The following is a 23,129-nucleotide window of genomic DNA, read 5'->3' on the forward strand; positions in this document are numbered from 1 at the left end:
TAGATTCAATAGTAATTATGCTTGATGTATATTTTAAGCAAAATGTATTCATACATTCAACTTGAATTAAAATGAAATAATCAAGTCGTATGTTCAATTTCTTTATGCTTACTCACTCGATATTATATCGTCTCTGTCAGGTGGAAACCTCATTATGTCCGAAACTGTTAGGCTACTTTTCAGGATTCAAATTCAGAAATAGCAAAAGTAGCAGATCTGCAAGTGTTGCTTCACGCCATGTTTCGAGCTTGCAGATGTGCTACTTTTGTGTGACGCTGTAGTGTGATCAAGTAGGGCGTTAATTTACAAAAGAAAACACAAAAAGTTAGAATATGGAGATAACAGGTTTCTGACAGACAGCAGCAATAGGCCTATATTATTTTAGTGACAAAATATAGACGTTTCCAGTTTCTGGTCAGTTCTAGTATATATATGTGCTAAAAAAAGGCACACAAAAAGGCAGTTATGCACTTAAGACGTGGACCACTTTTTATCAGCTGTCAAATCACGACACCAATTATATGTATGTTTTATTCCATACCCTGAAGAAGACATATTGTGTTAAAACGTTGGTGTCTTTCTAAATCAAATTTAAAAAAGCTATTGCATCGTGGGTAGAGCTGTGCGATGACCTCTCTTTTTAAACAGATGTATTTTTTATTGTCTTAATTTGATTACATTAATGGTCTCTACACCTCCCCCATGTGATACACGCACACACACGCACGCACTGCTACCACAGACACAGTACTTATAGAGGCATAGAAGCTTTATGCCTCTGAGAACATCATTTTAGTCAATAGACCACAGGAATGATCACAGGTTTGGTAGCACCACCTACTCTGTCTAAATCACTCTGGGACCCAGAGCGATTTAGACCATCAGAGTCTGGGTGCACAAACAACACGTGAACAAATGTGGTTTTCACATCCCCCTCACCAAACAGAAGCAACACGGCAAGTAAAGACAACACTCACACACTCACACACACACACACACACACACACACACACACACACACACACACACACACACACACACACACACACACACACACACACACACACACACACACACACCGCATATTTACACCAAAAAAAAGGACCACAATGGAAATAAGCCTTCAGGCTTTTTGGTGACTTATCCTTTTGACGTGCTATGTGTGCATCTGTATGTTGTTGCATAATATGCAACAACCACTTTAATAGATACATGCCTAACCCTTTATAATAATAGTAAACATAATGTATCTACAACAACAAGGAGAATATGAATTTTTCTTTAAAACAAGGAATAATCAAGAATCAGAGAGTAGCTTCAAACAGTATCAAAACAGTTTGTATCTTGATTCTATCATTTAGCCTACTTGAAGGTGCTGTGTGCAAGGTTCTTACTCATAAGTTACAAACATATAAACATCTATATGTCAGTACAGTTATAATAATAATATTAATAATAACTATTTAAATAGCACTTTTCTAAACAGAAGTTACAAAGTGCTGCACAAAATCCCAAAGATTAAAATGACAAAAGGGAACATAAAAAGGGAACACAAAAATATAAGAGTGCTTCAAAAAAAGATAACATAAGAGGAACTAGTACAAAATTCAGCAATTATAACAAACAAATAAGTAGCAGTACCAAAACATTGAGAAAAAAAACTAAATGAAGATAATATAACGGGAGGATGGTTTAGTAGCCTATAAGGCTTTTCTGAACATGAAGGTTTTCAAAAGCGATTTAAATGATGAGAGCCAGTGGTAGCTCTTTAAAAGGCTTGCAAGACCTTAGAGCAGTAGTTCTCAAACCTTTTCGTGCCAAGGACTCACAAATTGATATGTACAGTATATGGCTGTGACCCCTATCTGAAAATATTTTGTGCCAAGGACCCCCCAGAAGCAAAGATTTTAGTTAAAATGTTTGCACACATTTTCAAGACAAAAAAAATACAAAATACAAAAATACAATCTACAAGCTCATTAAAAAAGCATACTGGCACCTCACAGCTAGAAGGTCCTGGGTTCGATTCCCGCAGGGGACGCTGTGGGCGCTGGGGGGCGTGTTCTATCCTCCGCGTCATCAGTGCGCACACCCTAGGTGGGGTTGGCGAAAGGGCCTTTCTGTGTGGAGTTTGCATGTTCTCCCCGTGTCTCCTAGGGTAGGTACCCTCACAAAAAAACATGCAGTAATCCTGGTCACTATACTGCCTCCCCCTGGCCAGCCGGGGCGCCTGATGGAGGGGAAGGGAACTGATTGGAATAACGTGTTCCTTCCACGCTCTACGTCCAACCAGGGAAACTCTCCCCTGTCAGGTGATAAGAAGGTCAGTTGGCTCTCATGCATTGAAGGAGGCATGAGCTCGGCCCTGGCCTCCCTAGGTTGGCAGAGGGAAGGTAGTGCCCAGGATTACACGCTTAGGCATTGGCACCAGGGTAAAAAAATAGGGGTTACAAAATCGTGGGATAAAAAAATTGAAAAAAGAAAAAGAAAAAGCATACTGGCGCTATGAGCTTGTATATCTCCTTTTTTAATAGCCACTGTATAAAATATGGTTAAAATTATTGTGTGGTTGTGTGATTTTTCTCACACAAAAACAAAAAATCACACCTGTGTGAAGGTAGCGGCACCTTTGATATATTTTGTCATAGATATGTGTTTCTACTAGAGAAACAATATTAAAAGGCTTCCAGTGGCACTAAATAGTGCCATTGGAAGCGAATCACCAAATGCATTCCAAGGTAAGTGGCAAAAACTGATCTGTCATAGCTGATAGAGTGGGTACCTAAAAAATAAACTGTAGGTACCCACTCTATCAGCTTCTATCTTCGTAGCTTTTTGTAGCAGATATACAAACTTCGCGCTCTAGGTATAGAGCGGATATTAGCCCTCTATACCTGGCTTTTGCGTCAACGTTCTGATTGGTCAGGCTCGCCAAGGTTCTGATTGGTCAGGTCCGTCAACGTTCTGATTGGTCAGGTCCGTCAACGTTCTGATTGGTCACTATTCATGACATCACTATGTTACTATTCATGACATCACTATGATGTCATGAATAGTGACCAATCAGAACGTTGACGGACCTGACCAATCAGAACGTTGACGGACCTGACCAATCAGAACCTTGGCGAGCCTGACCAATCAGAACGTTGACGGACCCTGACCAATCAGAACCTTGGCGAGCCTGACCAATCAGAACGTTGACGCAAAAGTCAGGTATAGAGGGCTAATATCCGCTCTATACCTAAAGGTATAGAGCGGCTAGCGACGCTAAAAAAGAAGAAAAAGCAGAACGTAGCAATCAGTCTGGATTCCAGGCTACCATAGACGTGCATGGGAGACAAAACTGGAACCGGAAGTTCTGTGAAATACATTGAAGTCTATGGCAGCTGGCTGGACCAGCTTGTGAACAAACACTATTTCTGAATGATTGATTCCTTTGTCATTTAAAGGGATAGTTCACCCAAAATGACTTTTTTTCTATCGATTAGTCACCACATATGGAGACTTGATTTCATGGATATTTTTTTGTTCTTGTCGCATTTTGCTAAGCCAATAATTTGATGACTGGCAGTTTCCCTTGTGTCTCCTATCGGAACCGCTGCCTACTGGTCCGCTGCCATCAAATTATTGGCTTAGGAGTTAGGAATGTGATAAAAACAAAAAAATATCCATGAATTCAAGTCACATGGGGTGACTAATCAATAGGAAAAAAGTTTTTTTTTGGTTGAACTATCCCTTTAATTTTTGCACACTGTAGTGTGTAATGTTATTGAGGCATCTAAACAGTGGCATGTATCATTTCTTTCTGGCTCTGTATCAGCAGATTTGGTTGTCAGACGGTCAATGATGGACAGTCTGGCGATACCTTGGCACATTCAGAAACTTACTTTGTGCTCTTTGATAGCTCAATAAACTTATACAGTGTACTGTGTGTACACATCGAAAAGCAACACAGCAGGAAACAATGATACATGTCTTATTTTATTTTCCTGGGCGGAGTATTTCACAAAGGTCACAGTCGTTACTCGTTCAGAAATATTGTTTGTTCTAAGTCATTGGTTCTCAAAGTGGGGTCCGGGGACCCCCAGGGGTACTTGAGGGGGTTCCAGGGGGTCCCCAGCTAAATGATGGATATGAACCAAATGGACCCTTAGGGGTCTGTAACTCTGAAAGCGTACAAATGGAACCAAATGGACCCTAACGGGTCCATTTGGTTCCATTTGTACACTCTCAGAGTTAAATTAACATTGATTTTTCAATATAAATTGGGGTCCCAGAGATAGAAATGCCATTAAATGGGGGTCCGCAGCCAAATGCATGTCAAACTGGGGGTCCTTCAAATTAAAATGGTTGAAAATCACTGCTAGAGACATAAAGATCTTCTCTTATGGGGGTCCTGGGCATATTTTTTCAAATGGGGGTCCGCGGGCTAATAAGTGTCAATTTGGGGGTCCTTGACATGAAAAAGTTTGAGAACCAGTCAAGAGCTGATCCACCATGGTTCTCACGGTTTGGCTCCCTGTCGACAAAAAATGACGTAGGTGATTAGACCTTCGTTTTATATACCTTGGTTCACGTCGCACCCCCCTGCTCTGGGACATAATGGACCGTTCCTACTTCCGTCACGTTCGAAATAAAACCGGGAGGAAGTGACTGCTGTTTGTTTTCACTTCATTCATCATCATCATCATTATCAACAACAACGTATCTCATACTGTTACTGTTTAAAGACTGTGGACGAAGGAAAGTATAACGTAAGGTTGCACGTCTGAGGAATATAAAATGACGTTATTTGACTGAAGTAACGGTTTATATCACCAAGCCGTCTGTCTCTGTCAGGACAATAAGACATCAGCTAACGCTAGTAGCCACACAGGCAACGTTAGCTTTTGACAGGAGGAACAGCACCAGCAGCAAACTGTCAACAGAGGTAGAAATAGTACTCACTGTAAGTACAAGTATCAATACTGCAATGTAGAAATACTCTGTTACAAGTAAAACGTCTGGAATACAAAATGTACATGAGTAAAAGTACCAAAAGTAATATTCAACGTTCCTTTGTATGTTGGTGAGTGATTGATTGATGTACTTTATTTAGTAAGATATGAAAACAGTACATGACAGTACATAACAGTACATGGAAATACAAATTCACAATACAAGGTCTACTAAACTGGAAAGCTCATTAAGTACTAAGCTTGTTTAAGATGAGATCCCCATGCACACAAATCATGATGACATATAAGAGACAGACAGATATACACACTACTATACAGAACGTCATACAATCAGCTTACAGGTTACTGGTATGAAAAGTGAAAAATATGTACAAAAGAAGAAAGAGAGAGGGGGGGGGGGGGTACGTTAGGTTAGGACATGGGTTAGGTTAGGACTTGGACAGGGGACATTTTTGTATTGCAGCCTCCTGAAGGTGTATCTTTAGGGCTGTTTTGAAAGTTAGTAGGGTTTTACACTCCTTTACTCCTTTTGGTAGGGCATTCCACATTTTTGATGAATAGCATGAGAACGAGTTCATTCCCTTTGTTGAGCCAAATCTGGGTTGAACATAGCCCTGAAACATGACTGTCTACAAGCGTCATGTGAACCATGGCTAGGTTGCACATGATTTGTGGAGCTGCCTCTGGTGTTATGATCATGGACTTCATTAACATTTTTGAAGTATTTTGACAAATACAGGGGGATCCCAATGTTGTGGTGTATCTTGAAGACCAGGCCCATAGCAAGTTGCTGTACTCTGTCCTCAACCCTAAGCCATCCAATCCTAGCAAAATGAGCAGGGGTTAGATGGGTTTTGTGATTGAGGCCAAGAAGTAGCCTTACAAGTTTGTTTTGGGATGTTTGGAGCCTTGTTTTTAAGGCCTTGTAGTGATTAGCGACACATCAAACATACAACCTAAAATGACCGGAACTCTCCTTTAAGTACCAAAGGTAGAAAATACTCATTATGCAGAATGTCCCATTTCACACGTTTTCAAATGTATAAAGATCCTTTGAAAATAGCATATCTACAACTCCTTCTAACGCTATGGACCAGAGCTAGGAACGTTTGTACATTTAGTTAGAGCACCATTTTGACCCTTTCTGTTTTGTTATAGCGTTTCAAAGGAAGAGAAAACACTCACCCATGCATTTTTGTTTGGTTTTGTTAGATCGGCTGTTCTTGACAGGGGGGATCATGGACGTAACGACTTGTTTAAAGTCTCTGGTGCTGGCCATCCGGCAGTACAGGGATAACAAGTCATCACAAAGTACCAGCCAACTTCAGAAACAAGTAGAGGTGAGTCTCCCTGTCTTCCTGAGAAAATGTCCTATTTTGTTGTATTTTCTTAGGCCAGTGATAAGAAAATACGAAAATACGGAAGAAGGACACTTAAGTAAAAGTATCAGTACCCTATCGTAGAAATAGTCTGTTACAAGTTCGGTATTAAAAATGTACTTGAGTAAAAGTAAAAAAGTGTACCTAAAGTACCCAAAGTAAAAGTACTCATTTTGCAGAAGGTCTCATTTCGCAAGTTTTCCAATGTATAAAATGTATAAAGATCCTTTGAAAATAGCAGACCTACAAGCTTACTACATGTCGCAAAGCGACACATTTTGAACTGGTAGATCGGCTATTTTCAAATGGCCAAAGTATATAGGCCTATAGGTCTGAAGTGGTTTTGCAATTATCAAAATCTACAAAGTAACTAATGTTTTCAAATAATTGTAGTGGATTAAAAGTACAATATTTGCCTCTGACATGTAGCGGAGTAGAAGTAAAAAATATTAACAATTGGAAGTACTCCAGTAAAGTAAAAGAATACCTCAGAAATAATTGAACTGAAGTACAGTACTTAAGTAAATGTCCTGTACTTAGTTACTTTCCACCACTGCCTTAGGCTTACTTAGGTCAGGGAATTAATAATCACTAAAGGGGAACACAATGGTAATTGTGTGCGTGTGTGTCTGTGTGTGTGTGTGTGTGTGTGTGTGTGTGTGTGTGTGTGTGTGTGTGTGTGTTCATTTGCAGGAGTTATCAGAGCTGAAATGTACGCGTCTGCTGTCATCGGGCCAGGTGCTGCCCAGTGATTGTGTGAGTGGCTTGGTTGAGGTGGCGGGGGACCCAAACTGCAGTCCAGCCCTCACAGGCACCATCATCTCCCTGTTGGGACAACTAGGTACTGTTTACATACTTAAACTTGGACTGTCTTGTGGTGTTCTCAGGGTGGGATTGATTGATTGAATACTTTATGAACAGTTTGCAAAAAGTACAGTTATACAATAATGCTAATAGGATAACACAAAAAGCCCGGGGGACTTGTTTCCATTGTGGTCCTATGTATTCAATTCATATTGTTTTGTGTACATGAATGCCCTACTTCATCATACAGGAGTGTCACACACAAGTTGTGAAAATAGCTGATCTACAAGCTCACAACGCGTCGCAATGCGAGGCGTTGTGAGCTTGTAGCAAAAAATTATGATAATAAAAAAGGGAACGGTTTTGGACATGCAAGGTTTCCACCCGCAACGATATGTATGAATACAAAGGAAGACAGGTTTTCTGACAATGCAGCTGGTAGAGTAGACCAGGGGCTCTCAACCTGTGGATCCCCCACATGATTTTTGGGGGGTCCCCAGATGACAGCTAAGTGACAATTTAAGGACTTTTAACACCTTTTTAAAAAACAAAATAAGAGACCAATTAAAGGTAGGGTAAGTGATTTTCTTTGGTTAAAATAAGTGTTAAATAGCTCTATATTCTGATAGTACTCATTGCTATAGAGTGTTTGTTCAGTAAAAGGAGTGTCCTTGTCTCTCCAGCTCTTTATAAAACAGAAAATGCATTTTCGTTTCAGTTTCATTTCCAATTTTATCCAATCAGGATAGAGAACTCAATCAGGATATAGATTAAACAAGTGAAATTGGAAGTGATGACACTAAGAAATGAGCAGGCAAAATTGGAACTGGAACACTATAAAAATGATGCTTAAAAATTGGTACTTTCTCCTGATTGGCTGAGATTTTGACACCTACCGGAAAATGTATTTTCTGTTTATTAAAGAGCTGGAGAGACGGGGAGACTCCTGTTACTGAACAAACACTCTATAGCAATGATTACTATCAGAATATAGTGCTTTAACCTTTTAACAAAATACTTTTTGTTTTAACCAAAAAATATCACTTACCCTACCTTTAACAATACTATAGAAAAAATTAAAACATTGGTGAAATTTTAAAAAGTTTTTGAAAAAAGCCGATCTACAAGCTCACATTGCGAGGTGTAGATCGACTATTTTCACAATATCTATCTGTGGAACTGAGTCGAACAATATGTAATGCCTCACTTCAACATTCCAAGTGCTTATCAGGGTGGGGGGTGGGGGTCCCCAGTTCAAATATAATTATTTTGGGGGGGGGGGCACGGCCAGAAAAGGTTGAGAACCACTGGAGTAGACAAGCTGACCAGTCGACAAGTCTTGGCTTGTTGTGTGTGTGTGTAGTTTGGTGCTAGTTGTTTGTCCTTTCCCTCAGCCTGTGATGATGAGAGCAGAGTGCTGCTCCACAGCAGCTACAACCTGACCAGCAGTCTGTCCTCCATCATTCACTGGCACAGCGCCACACCTACACAACCGCTGGTACTGCAAGTAAGTGTCATGACTCGTGAGTTTTTTTTTCTTTCAATTTCCCTCTTTTAAATGGCTTATTTATCCAAGTAAAGTTGACTGACCATTTTGTGCTTGGAGCCTGGTGAAACCATGATCTAGTATGGCTGAGAGACCTGAAAATTGCATTTGCTCTCTGTGCTGCCAATGTAGACATTACACACGTCTATTGATGTATAATCATTTTGCGGTTTATGTATGTATCAGTGTTTGCAGTTGCTGCAGAAACTGACTTACAACACACGGATATTCCACTCTACTAACTACATCCATGAGCTAATAGCTTTTCTGATGTCAAACATGTAAGTGACAATATATTGTCCTAATACAATCATGCCGAGTGGATGTCGGCCTGTACTGCTTGTTACACACATGATTGCTTTATGTTTCTCACCACAGTCAATCCTGTAATGAGGACATAATTTTGCCGTGCCTGGGACTCATGGCCAACCTGTGTCGCTACAGCCCCTCAGTACAGAATCAGATCAAGTCCCTGGTGAGTCTGTACCACCTAATCTATGATGCAGCTTTGCCAAGACAATTTTGAACACATTAGAGTGTGTGTGTGTGTGTTAGAATATGACGGATGGATGGATGGATGATGTTATTTTGTCATTGAACACAAGTGTACAACCAAAGAATCTTGATGGCACCAATCCAATGCAAAAAGGGCGATAGAATGCATACTGTAGGTGTTAGTAGCAGCATAGGGGAACTAATAGATAAACAATAAACACTAACCTCCTTGTCTAGAGGCCAAGTGGCTGGTGCATTTCCTACAATTAATATGCCACTTTCTATTTGATCAGCTAGTTGTATTTGTACTAGAATGGATCCTCTCCCTAATGCATTGTTTGTTGTGAAATCACTGGTAGGAGAACAGTCAGCCGTAGCAACCATTTACCTGCCCTTCACTAGTCTCACATAGGAGCCAGATTTTCAGAGATCTCTGTCTGGTGTCATTGTAATTTGGAGATTTAATAAAATCCCTGCATTGCAGAACCAATTCAAAGGACTGAGTGTGGTCCTTCCTAATCTGTGCAGAGGCTTTCACACTGTGTGGTAAAGGGGGTAATGGCGTGTCCTAAAAAAGAAACAGTGGGCGTAGCTTTGACACTGGTTCCTTCATCATCCGTCCAAGCCCATACAATGAATTTAATGTATCCAGACCATTTGGAAGGCGGAGATATCCGAACGTCTGACTATTGCTTCACTGTCGGTGGTCAGGATTCATTTCTCATCTTGGTGTTTGTGTGTGTATTCGTGCATTTTACAGGACAATGTGAAGCAGTTCTACCGTACTCTGCTCAACTTCCTCGATCACAACAGTCTGACTGTGGTGGTGTTCACCCTGAATATACTGGCCAGCCTCACTCTAAATGAAAAGGTTGGAGAAAAGGTAGGTGCAGCACACGTCCGACATCTGATTTCTCATTATTGTTTAGAATGGGCACCATATTAGCCTCTAATGCCGCTTTTCGATTGTAGTATCATCCTGCCTCGTTTTGGCGTGTCTTGACTAATCAAAGTCGGCCATCCCACCCATGACCCGAAATTGCATTAGAAAACAAAATACCAGACACTAGAGGACTAACCTCTACTTAGCCCCACTTATCATTGCCTTTCCACTGAAGCTTATACCCACTTTTTAGTACCACCATCGCTAACCATTTCCATTCTAAGCTATACAGCCTATAAAAAACAGTTTTTGGTAACATTAAGGCAAGAAATAGGCTATGCACTTGCTAGCCATTCATTTCTCATTTATAACATCTAGTTTAAACATTTTGTAATAGTTGAATGCCCTTTGCTATGGATCTGATAATGGTACAACACAAAGACTGAGAATTAAATAAATGCACGATTTTCCCCCATTTATTCCCCCATTTATATTCACAACATTAACATCAGAATGAACCTGGCCAAAATAATAACAAATACCCAAACTAGCCATGTGAGGAAACAGGCTATCTGGACTGCTACAAAACAAAAACACGAAAGGAATTCACTAAACTTAAGCCCATAAACTAGACAAAAACAATCGTAGTCTAAAACTGCTATGTGCTATATTTATGAGTGCAATGGATTAAAATATACAAAAAGAAAAGACGGCATGCTATAAGGTTCCATTTGGTTCTATTTTGTACACTCTCGGAGCAAACAAACACTCGGTCACAAACATGGTACAGTCTAACTGTACCATGTACCCATTTTTGGGTGCTAAAACTCTGAGATTGCTAGCTAGTACAGTAGGTTGATATATTGGTTTACAACATTGTAGTAAAGTATATTAAATGTGTTTGGCTTTTAGCTATTTGATGCAAAGAACATCCACCAGACTTTCCAGCTTGTCTTCAACATCATCGTCAACGGCGATGGCACACTGACACGGAACTACGCAGTTGACCTCTTGGTTGACCTACTAAAGAATCCCAAGATAGCCGACTATCTCACCAGGTGCGCGCACACACACACACACACACACACACATACACATACACACACACACACACACACACACATCAAAAGTAGCTGATCCGCAAGCTATAGCTTGTAGTTCTGCAACTTTTGCTATTTTTGAATTTCAATCCTGAAAAGTAACAGTTTTGGACACATGACGTTTCCAATCAACAGAGAAGATATAAGTAAGTTACTGAAGCACTACCTACCTACTCGGCGTAAGTCACTCTGGTTGCATAAACAACAAAGGAACATTTCTGTCTCTCTAGGTATGAACATTTCACTGCATGCGTGTCTCAAGTTTTGGGCCTGCTCCATGGAAAAGACCCAGACTCTGCAGCCAAGGTGAGAGGCAAGGCGAACCATCACAAATCGACACACTAGTATAATGAATCAATCAATCATGATTTAGGCCCTTTAATTCAGATAATATATGGATGGATGTTGTCTCTAGGTGTTGGAGCTGCTCTTGGCTGTATGCAGTGTGTCAGGGCTCCGCTCTCTTCTATGTGACGTGATGTTCAAACCGGTGGGCCCTAAACTCAGAGCTGCTAGTCGGAGACAGGGGGTGGGCGTCGACTGTGGACAGAAGGCGGAGCCTGGGCTAGCTCTAGTCCAGTTGCTGAGCTCACCTGCGGAAGGAATGGAGAGCTGCTTTTCCCAAGCCCTGCAGCTGTTGAATGAGCTACTGGAGGTATGACAAGGACCTATAGAACGTTATAGTTTGTATTGAGTGCATGTTGTTTTTTGTTCTGTAAAGCATTGGTTCTCAAAGTGGGGTACTAGAGGTCCTTTGGGGATTCCAGGGGGTCCCCAGCAAAAGTAGTTAATGTAGCATTACAATCATTTCGAACCACTTTATCCATAATTCATACATTTGCTATTCAAAAATAGTAGATATACAAGCTCACAGCGTGACACTTTGTAAATCTTATGCTCTCTGGCACAAAACATTTTCATATAGAGATCAATTTGGGGGTCCTTCGCATGAAAACGTTGTGAAGCACATAGTCAAAAACCTGTTTGATAAAATCACTTTACTCACACACCCATTGATGTCCCACCTCAGTGTTGCCCCTCCAAAATGTCCGTTGGTGGAATGGAAAGACGACACCATGCTAAAACTCCCCTAAATCCCCTATAAGTCATCCGGTTAGAGAGAGCGTCTTATGACTGAAAGGTCAGAGAGGTTCCGACCCCACAACAGCTGTGTCCTATCATAATGTCCTCCAGTAAAATATGGAATCCCTGCCTGCTAACTCATTGTATGTCACTCTATGAGAACATCAACTAGACCAGTCTCTAGTTGATGTTAATATCCCTTTATTTATTATTCCAAAATATCCCCACAAAATTCACACATTTTCATGAATTCAAGACAAATTCAAACATTTTTCAAAAATAATTCATAGGTCAATTTAAAAAAATCTAAGAAAACTTTGGGTCCCGGGGAGGTCCTCTCAATTGAACAATGTAAAAGTAATGCAGTTATTCTCACATTTTTTTGATTCCCTCAATTCAATCTCACTCTCTCTCTCTCTCTTCCCCTCTCTAGGAAGCACTTGAAGCAGAGAGTGTGCCAGGCTGTTTGTTAAGCTTTGTGGAGATGCTGCTCCCTGTGGTTTTGGGTCTATTGAAGGGCGTTGATGCCTCACAGGGAGACAGTCAGCTGAGGAAGCGCTGCGTACTCTTCTCACACGTTAACAACCTGCTGCTGGATATCCTTCACATCGTGTCCACTCGCCTTTTTTCCACTCCACTGTGGGACTCTGTGTGTTTGTAGCTGTCCACTTTCAGTGTGTCTGTGCGTACATGTCGTGTGAACAGCTTCCTTGTGTTGGTCATTTTGTGAGTGTGTGTGTGTGTGTGTGTGTCTGCCTGGTGTGTCAGCGCACGTGTGTTAAAGCCTTAACTGCTCCACTCCTGTGTGACGAGGACTCCACCAGGTGTCTGGTTGCGCGCCAGTTGACCGCTCAGCTCTGCCTCTCATTGGTTGAATCGCTGCTCTCGTGTAGCCAAAACAGCAGCCCCCTCACCTGTCCCCCTCCTGGCTCAGGCGATGACCTCAGGTGATGTTCTTCTCACAGCTGGGTTTTTGGATTAATTTCATGTTCTCTACATTCAATGCGTCCACTAGCTAGTGCAACTGTCTTTGTGACAGTTTCAAAATCATTTTAATCATGTCATCCAGATAGTGGATCTGAGTACAATTTCCTTCACCACTTCACGACAAGAGATCAATAGAATGACAAGAAAGCAAACCAAGATATAAAGAAAGTCTGCTTATCAGCTTCCTTCTCCACCACTTCCACTGAGCAAAACACACTTTGACCACAAACTTGGTCTTTGGCAGATCCTGACATACGTATATGTATACTCATAGCCACTATTTACTGGCAGACAATATTTGGCTGTCAGTGGCGTCAGTTTATTTCCCATCACGTTAGCAGCAATGCCAGTAATTAGTCATAAGCAGACATGGTTCCCATTTCTGTAAAAATGTATATCAGTGATACATACAGTCTAATACTTACAGTAGACAATGTCAAGGAAACCCCAGAAAACATTAATTTCTTAGCCTAGTTTATTTCATGTTTAGGTATAGCTAAACCCCGATTCTTTAGGGCAGTGGTTCTCAAAGCTAAACCCTGATTCTTTAGGGCAGTGGTTCTCAAAGTGGGGTTCCCCGGACCTGCCCACCACAAAAAAAAAAGCCCTTTAAGGAAGGTTGTGGGTGCGACTCCACCCTGGTGCATCCGGCTTTGTCGAGCGTCTATACGAACACAATTGGCCCGTGTTCGGGGTTGGGAACCCGGGCACGGAGGGTGACATTTGTCACTGCATGTATTACTACAGGCATGTACGGCCATGTATTCCTATTCCACCTATCAGCAGTGAGTGTTGGTCAGGAGAGGTAGGACAAAGGCCCTACGTCCTCCCGGTGGGGGCTACTCGCTGGCAGGTGAGTAGTAGGATACAACAGCAGTGACAGCACACAAATGTGTGTGTGTGTGGGGAGGAATCAATTGGCATAACAACTAAATTGGGCAGAAAAAGGGATAAAAAGAAACAAAGAAAAATGACATACTGTACAGTAGTATGTTAGTATTTGGTCTTATGATGATAATTAGTGTTGTGTGCATATTTGGTACCTCAATGGTGTCTAAACACTACCACTCTTCTTTTGGTTAATTTGGATAATTAGAGGTTGCCACAGCGAGTCATCTGTTTCCATATGTTCCTGTCCTGCATCGTCCTCTGTCACTCCAGCCACCTTCATGTCCTCTCTCACTGCATCCATAAACCTCCCCTATGGCCTTCCTCTTCTTCCGTTGCCTGGCAGCTCCATCTTCAGCATCCTTCTCCCAGTATACCATTCCTCCGCACAAGTCCAAACCATCTCAACCTCTTCTCTTTTACTTTCCCAATCACTCCTAATGAGAATCACTATACTACCACTACTAAAATGCTATTGAGATGCCAATAGAAGTGTGGCAACTCACAAGATGAACTGTGATGTGTTTCAGCCAGGTGTGTGCCGAGGCTATCCTGAAGACTCTGGAGCTGATGAGCAAACTGAGACAGCAGGTGAAAGACATGGAGACTAGCTTCTACAAGATCCTGCAGGTAGGTTTACACAGACTGTCTCTCTGTAACTGTTCCTCACCTTTATTTAATGTGATATTTTACCAAGGCATGAAACCTACTGATTTTGGTGGCCTAATGGCCTTTCCTCTAGCACCACCCGTAATCCAACATTTTCACTTGAAGGACAGATTGACACTTGACAACTTAAAACAATTTCTAGAACTGCTACCTTGGGTGTTAGAGGCCAGTAGCAGAACCTCTTAGTCTCGTTCTCCCATTCTTATGTTAGCGAAGGGTTATTTATTCATATCCCATCCTCTCGTCCCTCTCTCTGTCTGTCTGTCTCTCTCTGTCTCTCTTAACAGGACCAAAGGATGGTGACCCCTTTCTCTCTGGGCCTGACATCCAATGACAGAGAGCGAGTACAATGTGGCCTTTCCTTATTGTTTGAAGCCACGCCTTTGCCAGATTTCCCCTTGCTGGTGTGAGTGAGACATTACACATGCCCAGCGCATACGCTCAGTCATACACAGTGCCATTATTAAAATTTGGCACGCATGTTACCTCTGCATTCATCCAATAGCCACAAGTGTTTCTGTTAAAGTCTAGGGGAAAGCATGGCTGCCAACAATGCCTATCGCCAGAGGGATGCTGAGGTGTCCATGAAGCGTGTCGCTGTGCAGGAAGTCTCACCCCCCTGGACAAATATCAGCCTATCGGATTCATCCATGAATTCCAACAAAACTGTCAACAGCCTCATTGAGAGAATCCAGAATGGCATGGAGGTGTGTTGGACGATTATCTGTATTTTGGATCGCCGATGCAGGTGTATACAAGTAGGCCTGCCTGGAAATATGTGGGAATGAAATACAAATTAAGGGAAAGTAATTCTGAGGCACTAGGGTGGTGCAGTGTTTAAGTGCCTGCCCACCACCACCACGGAGGTTGTGGGTTCAAATCCACCGAGGTGCATCTGGCTTTGTGGAGCATCTATACGAACACAATTGGCCTGTGTTCTGGGAAGGGAAGAGGGCATGTACTCCTATGGGAGGGCATGCACAACAAGAGAAAGAACATGTATATTGCAATAATAATATATAATAATAATAACACAGAGTGTAAAATTGCCCTTTAAGGAATGCTGATATTTTGGAATCGTGAGGGTTTACATCTGTGTTGGTCCTTGGAAGTACTAAATGTTTGTTTTAATTTTCCCAAGATCCATCCTGACAATCAGCGCTGAAAAACGAGTATAATAATCTGTTTTCCCAATTTGATCCGTTTCCATGTTGGAATAGACAGAAGATGGGCCTTGAATGTATCGGCTCATAGTGTAATGCATTTTGTCTCTGCTAATTTTCTTTTGCAGTTGCAGGAAGACGTGCGCGTGTCCCAGATCATCGATGTGTACGAGGAGAAGCTCTCTTCTCTGGCGGTGAGTGGAGTGCAGTTCTAAACAATGCCGTGTGTGTGTGTGTCTTAACCATTAACTAATCACTGTTTGTCTTCCTCTCATCCTCTCACCACTTTTTCACTGCCCCTCTCTCTTTCCATTTATCCCTCTCTTTTTCCCTCGTTCTCTCTCTCTGTCTCTCTATCTGTCTTTGTCTCTCTCTCAACTCTCAGTCGAAAGAGAGTCGTCTGCAGGACCTGTTGGAGGCCAAGGCCATGGCCCTCTCTCAGGCTGACCGGCTCATTGCTCAGTACCGCTTTCAGCGAGCGCAGGCCGAAGCTGAGGTAACATGCAGTCATTCACACACACACACACACACACACACACACACACACACACACACACACACACACACACACACACACACACACCTGCTTGCTCTCGGGTAGGATATTATTAAGACCTAACACACCAAAATGGATGTTGGAAGGGAACTGTGGTATGGCTGCTTGTGTTCTCGAGAACTACTCAAGACTTCACACTAGAGATTAGAGACAATGCACCTAGTATGAAGTAGACTGGATAAAATTACAGCTCCCAAAGTATGAATTTGACCGGATGAGTGGTTCACGAGATATATATAGATATATATATCTCTCTCTCGCTCTCTCGCTCTCTGGTGGAAACCTTGTATGTCCAAAAAAACAGTTATTTTTCAGGATTCAAAAGTAGCAGTTCTACAAGCTTGTGGATCTGCTACTTTGATACTTTTGTGTGACACTGTATTATAATCAAGTAGGCGGAACACCAAACATTTGCAATGTGGAGATAAGGTTTCTGCCCGACAGCAACGATATACAAATGTGAGATATTATTGACTGTTCATCCTCTGTGCGTTTGTCTATATAATCCTCCAGGCTCGTAAGCTGGGCAGCCTGCTGAAGGAGGCGGAGCGCGGCCGGGAGGACCTGCAGGGGGCGCTGGGGGCTCAGGTGGCGGAGGTGGAGCGGTCCAAAGCCGACATGGAGTCTCTGCTGCAGCACAACAGCAGACTGCAGCAGGACTCCCAGGAACACCACGCCCTCAAAGGAGCGTACAATACCTTGCATGGCAGGTCTGTACCTCTCTTAATGCCAGTGGTGCTCAAACATTGTCATGTCAAGGACCCCCGAATTGATATGTATTTGGCAGTGGTCCCCCATTTAACACATTGAGTGCCAGTCGCGTAGATCTACGCAAACCTATTAACACATTCCATGCCAGAGGTTAATCTCATAATGTACTCACCAGTGCCAACGTTTTTTTGTTTTTTTCACGTCGCCATAGACCTTGTTAAAATCCTTAAGATCGAGCTGTGCACTGTTTGTATACATCGCGGAGATCTGCCTGGTTCGAGCAGTGAAAACCACGTGTCAAACGGAGCCGCCATGTTGTAGTTAGAGCGGTTTATGTTAAACAGTGATTAGCGAGGAGAAAAACTACAACGAGAAAATGGGGTTTCAGTTTCGTCATTAGAACGGAAGTCAACGGGCTCGGCAAAACCGGATCCCGAATAATTCCGTTTCCAGTGGTGTTACACTGAAATGTGCCGTATCGAAAATTGAAAAACTTTTTTTCGAAAAAAACCTTTTAAAACAATTTTGTGCAGACAAATAAAATGGGAAAAGTGTTAAATCTGTACTCTATTTAGCTGCGGACCCCCTCAAGGACCCCTGGGCCCTCCGCTTTGAGGCGGCAGTGCGTCACTTTTTCCTCATTGGCTGCCCTTTAAAGGATAATTTTAGACTAAAGTTTTATTACTTCTCTATGATGTTATGATATCTTAGGATGAATGGTACAGTAGAAAAATGTCATAACTCCACCCCTGGTCCGCCACAGCTTAAAAAGGTGCGCGGATAGGCCTTAGGTTAGATCACATATTTTAATAGCTTTTTTTTTTTTTTTTTTGAGATCTGACGTTCATAGTGACAGAACACTGTCCAAAAGAAAAAAAAAAAACAGAAGTCTTGCTAGACGAGATTTCAATCTCGAGATTTCAATCTCGTCTAGCGAGACTTCTGTTTTTTTTTTTGGTTGCATAGTGTTCTGTCACTATGAACATCAGATCTCACCCCCAAAAAAAAAGCTATTAAAATATGTGATCTAACCTAAGGCCTATCCGCTTCAACTGTAAGTGAGATTCCCCATTCTAGTGAATGAGGCAGCTTAGAGGGCTTTTAAGCTGTGGCGGACCAGGGGTGGAGTTATGACATTTTTCTACTGTACCATTCATCCTAAGATATCATAACATCATAGAAAAGGTAATAAAACTTTAGTCCAAAATTCTGCTTTAACCCAATGGGGACTCTGCAATACCTTCCCATATAGGAGGGGGAATTAAGCTCAACAAATGGTGAAATCGTTACGCGGCGGATACAAGCACCAAATTTGGTACACACATTCTTTAAGGTGTATCTCACCATTTCAGAAGGAGTGCCCAAAAAATCAGACCCATTAAAGGCCACCAGAAATGACCCATGATTATTTTTGGCTGATTGTGATATAAAATATAGCTTTTACATTTATAGTAAATAGACTAATAATAAAGGATTTGGTCAAAGCCACCTATAAAAATGTCTTGGATACGTTTTAAACAACTTTAAACACCAAACATAGGCTAGTGTTGTCACAATATACGTTTTTCAATACATCTGAATATTTGCAACACATTTGCTGCACTATTGATACTGTATCAGCCATACTTCCTTCTACGTATCTTCTTGTTTCTGCAAAGTGGACACGCGCACATACACACTTCCCCTATGGTTACGGGCCAGAGAACCATTTTTAGTGCTATTTAGCACCATTAACAGTATACTGTATTTAGTGTGAGATATGATCTACTGGTCCACAAATTTCAACATAAAATGTACCTTCTTTTACTTGGTCACTTCTCTCTTATTTTATCTTTTTGTAATCGGTTTCCTCCCATAACGTGAAGCAAGTAGTGTCAGTAATTAATATTCCCACGCTCACTTTTGTTTTCAGTCGACCCATGACAAGAAGTTGGTGATACAATTTACCACTTCTGTAACTTAGTCATACTATGCTGTTTCATAAGCCTGTACAGTACCATACTATATGGTTTGCAAAACAGACCTACACTTTAGGCATTTAGCAGTCGCTCTTAATCCAGAGCGATTTACAATAAGCAAGTTAACTCATAGGCCTACATCAAATGCATAGAAACGTGTAGTGCCTCAGTAATCTAGGATCATAGGTAAACCAAGAACCTAGCATCAGTCTAAACAGTGCAATATCAAAAGACTGCATGGTCCTCAAGGCTAGGTCAAGTGCTCCGCTCACATGCTCTGTAATACAGCAGAAAATAACAATCTTTACCAAATACCTTTCATTGTCATTTTCAGTGTTAGAAACGTTTTTAGGGATTTGGTGTTTTGAGCTGTGACACATACATACATACATGAATATTATGTATAGAGTACCGAAGTCCTGACGTCACTCCCACTACCTCTGGGTCATTGCGTTATTTTTTTCTCTTACAAATCCCATAGAGAAATCTTTAGATTGCGTCGTATAAGAACTAAGCTCCAAAAATGAACATACCTGAATAAGATCGCCTGGCTGATTTGTTTATTTCTGGAACACAGTTCTTATGTGACTTGATCTAAGATTCCCCTATTGGGTCACGCCATGACCCGGGGGGACAGCGCCCTCTAGCAGCAGTGGTGTCAGACTTCGGCGCTCTATTACAGCTGTAATATTAAGGTTGTGATGATGTGGTCTTTACAGGTTTAGCGACAGCGAGCGTTTGTTGAAGGAGCTGCAGGCAGCTCACATCTCCCTCACCAAACAGAATGACACGCTGAAGAAGAACCACGAGACTCTGCGGAAGCAACACGACAAGTAAAGACGACCGCACGCACACACATGCACAGAATGAATTAAAACCAAGCATGACATCTGTGCACAATCTCTGCCATTACCGTTTATTATTGCTAATCATGAATAGGGATGGGACGATATGGAAATGACATGTCACAATTATTGTGGCAAGAATAATTGTGATTAACAATATTATCGCGATAATCAAAATTTGCTGCAAACATTAAGTGCCACTTTTGTTAACATCTTTAACCCCCAGCTTCTCTATTCTGGGGGGAACGCTTGCCAAAAATAGCCGATCTACAAGCTCGCAACGCATTTAAGCTTGTAGATTGATCCTAGTGTATGACGGAGGACAATTTCACAATAATTTAAAATCTCTGCAATACGATTATTGTGTGCGTTTTTTAATTTCGATAAAAGCTAATAACGATTATACACCCATCCCTAATCATGAAACCCTCAGGACGGTGTCGGTGTTGGAGGACAGAGAGGAGAAGATAAAGACCCTCCAGTCGGACCTGCAGCAGAGAGACGGTGACATCACAGGTCAGTTGTGACACCAACAGTGTGGTCAGCAGGTCAATGCTGTGTGTTGTCATGGGTTGTGTTATCGTACGGTAACGATCTTTATTTTTTTAACTGTATAGATGAAATCTACATAGATATTGTATTCATTGAAATAAAACAGTATATAGATTGTTTGATATATTTATTAATCTGCTGGTTTATCTCTGTCTTAACTGTCTCTACTGTTGACACTCATGTGTCCCTATCGTCTTTCATCTTTCGCTGTGCTGTTGTCTGTGGTCGTGCCGTATCTAATCCCCCTGCTTCCCCCGTGTCTGTCAGGTCTGCGGGAGGAACTGCGAGCGGAGGAGGACAGAGGGAAGGAAAAGGAGAGAGAGAAGAGTGAGCTGGAAGAGACTGCGGATGTTCTGAGGAAGGAACTCAACAAAACGGAGCAGGCGAGGAAGGACGCCAGCATCAGGGTAAGACACGCGCGTGCTTTGAAAATAAAAACATTAACATCTAATAATTTCACATTATTTCCCTGTTTGTACTGTGTTTTGTAATAATTTCAGTCAGACCCCCACCTTTGTGTAAAATCCACTTTTTGTCCAGAAAATAAAATATTCCACCGGACGGATAAATGTTCTCCAGTTTAACTCCAGTGTGCCACCTACAGATCTGGTCATTGGAATTTTTGTAGTTCTACGCGAAGTTTTTTTTTTTTTTTTTTCCCTCGCAGTGACACATTTCATTGTAGGCCTCCCTCGCAGTGACACATTTCATTGTAGCACACCCGGATATGGAAATATCCGTATCCGGAGATTTTCGTTTCCCATCCGCCGGCGCTCTAAATCTTCCCCTAATCCGCCATTATCTCTGAGTTTTTTTTCTCCTCACTGAACGCTGTTTAACAGAAACCGCGGCTACTGCAAAATGGAATGTCGCCGATTGAAACGGTCTTCTCTGGGCCACTCACACAGCTACCCTGTGTGTCTACAAACAGTTTAACGCGCGATCTTAAGGTATTTAGCGAGGTCTGTGGCGACGTAAAAAAAACAAAAAAACAACAGTAAATCGCTGGCACTGGTGAGTACATTATGATATTAAACTCTGGCGTGAAATGTGTTAAGGTAAGAAAATCTAGTCTAAAGTTCGTCAAAAACCCATCCACTTACAATGAGAGAATATTTCTTCTGACACCTGCAGGGGTAAAACAGCGCCATACAGGCCATTCATATGAACTGTCCCTCTTCCGTATCGGCCTCATTGTAAATATGTCAGGCTGGCCCCTTGGTCTGGACCCCTGGAAGTTGATCAGAAGATTGTTGTGACAGGCTTGTGGACAGAGAACAAATGTAATTTTTGTCCAGAAAATAAAATATTCCACCGGACGGATGAATGTTTTAGTAACTCCAGTGCGCCACCTACAGATCTGGTCATTGGAATTTTTCTATTGACAAGATTGAGAGTCTTCCCACCGAGGAGAGTAGGCTTTCAACACCTTAAAACCATCTTTGTTTCTGTGTCACCAATGTTGCAAGTTCCTGTGAGTCTGGACCCCTGGAAGTTCATCAGAAGATTGTTGTGACAGGCTTGTGGACAGAGAACAAATGTAATGGAGGAATTGTGTTGGTTAGTTTAGAACATTCCTGGCTGCCAAGTTCCAGCACAATTGCATTTTCCAGTTGAGGGGCACAGATGGCAGTGCAATAATGCCTATAGTGTTTGGACCAGCTAGGCCCAGCCAGAGCTGAGCCCAGGCATTTGTTAATATCTCTTGGCCATCAACAGGCATCATCTCTTGAACTGCAGAAGAGCCAGGTGGAGGTCAAGCTGAAACAGAAGGAGGACGAGCTTAACAAACACTCTGCCATGATCGCCATGATTCACAGCCTGAGCAGCGGCAAGGCGAAGAATGACGTCAACCTCTCACTGTGATGGACACACACACTAACAACCGCAAACAAGTCATACGAAAAACAGTAACACACCCCTACACAAAGATAGAGGATGACGACGAGAAAGCAAAATAATAAAATAATTTTAAATGGTATTTACTGTAAATTAAATGAACTATTTAGTATTGTCTGTTTTATCTATGTCTGGCAACATATACTGTCTACTTTTTGCCTTATGTCTTGTGTTTTGTTTCATGAAAAATGAGTTACAGTGGGAAAGAATATATATTTTAAAAGGTTTTTCATCATTTTGAGATGCTAAGTCATTATTATTCAGACATAAGCTAGTAATTATTGAGAGTAAGTTTCTCATTTTGAGATACTAAGTAATTATTCCCAGTGGTGGACAAAGCAAATCAAATGCATTTTTGGTTTTATTGTTTTTAAATGGTATAGCCCTGCTGTCTAATTAAAGGCTTTTTAAAGTAAACCCTTGCTTGTCAGAGTGCTTGAAGTTTTGGCTGTTGATGGGACCCCTTTCATCCATCAAAAAGTTGATGTTGGTGGTCAAATATGCCACTGCAAGTTCATCAGTGAAAATTTGGACGACAAAGATTTGTTTTGCTTTTGACAAAATGTTCGTTTAATGTTCTTTGGTAAAATTCTTTGGTTTTCATCACTCATCATTGTAGAAGCAATAAAGAAATAATTATGAATAGCAATAGT

General features: G+C 41.6%; 1 protein-coding gene across 2 annotated transcripts; it reads left to right on the forward strand.

Annotated features, from left to right (window-relative positions):
- The first annotated feature begins 4,655 nt into the window (after positions 1 to 4,655).
- cip2a (cellular inhibitor of PP2A) lies at positions 4,656 to 22,893 on the forward strand. Of its 2 annotated transcripts, none has more exons than XM_084049285.1 (22): positions 4,656 to 4,948; positions 6,171 to 6,298; positions 7,031 to 7,178; positions 8,536 to 8,648; positions 8,874 to 8,968; positions 9,066 to 9,162; positions 9,943 to 10,065; positions 10,978 to 11,123; positions 11,396 to 11,471; positions 11,581 to 11,820; positions 12,682 to 12,844; positions 13,048 to 13,195; positions 14,654 to 14,753; positions 15,080 to 15,198; positions 15,319 to 15,550; positions 16,084 to 16,149; positions 16,341 to 16,451; positions 17,025 to 17,221; positions 19,900 to 20,013; positions 20,459 to 20,541; positions 20,845 to 20,984; positions 22,297 to 22,893. In XM_084049285.1, the coding sequence occupies exons 2-22, from the start codon at positions 6,197 to 6,199 to the stop codon at positions 22,441 to 22,443; spliced, it is 2,760 nt and encodes a 919-aa protein (XP_083905411.1). In that variant the 5' UTR covers positions 4,656 to 4,948; positions 6,171 to 6,196; the 3' UTR covers positions 22,444 to 22,893. The 2 variants fall into 2 exon arrangements, with proteins under 2 accessions (XP_083905411.1, XP_083905412.1); XM_084049286.1 differs by having other exon boundaries at positions 15,319 to 15,499.
- Positions 22,894 to 23,129: the final 236 nt, after the last annotated feature.

The sequence above is a fragment of the Gymnoscopelus microlampas genome (genome assembly GCF_963454915.1).
Source record: "Gymnoscopelus microlampas genome assembly, chromosome: 22".
Lineage (NCBI taxonomy): Eukaryota > Metazoa > Chordata > Actinopteri > Myctophiformes > Myctophidae > Gymnoscopelus > Gymnoscopelus microlampas.

Coding starts and splice junctions, on each gene's coding strand:
- cip2a (XM_084049285.1), top strand. CDS start 6,197: ATGGACGTAACGACTTGTTTAAAGTCTCTGGTGCTGGCCATCCGGCAG. Junction 7,179..8,535: donor CTCCCTGTTGGGACAACTAG/GTACTGTTTACA, acceptor CCTTTCCCTCAG/CCTGTGATGATGAGAGCAGA. Junction 20,014..20,458: donor CTGCGGAAGCAACACGACAA/GTAAAGACGACC, acceptor TGAAACCCTCAG/GACGGTGTCGGTGTTGGAGG.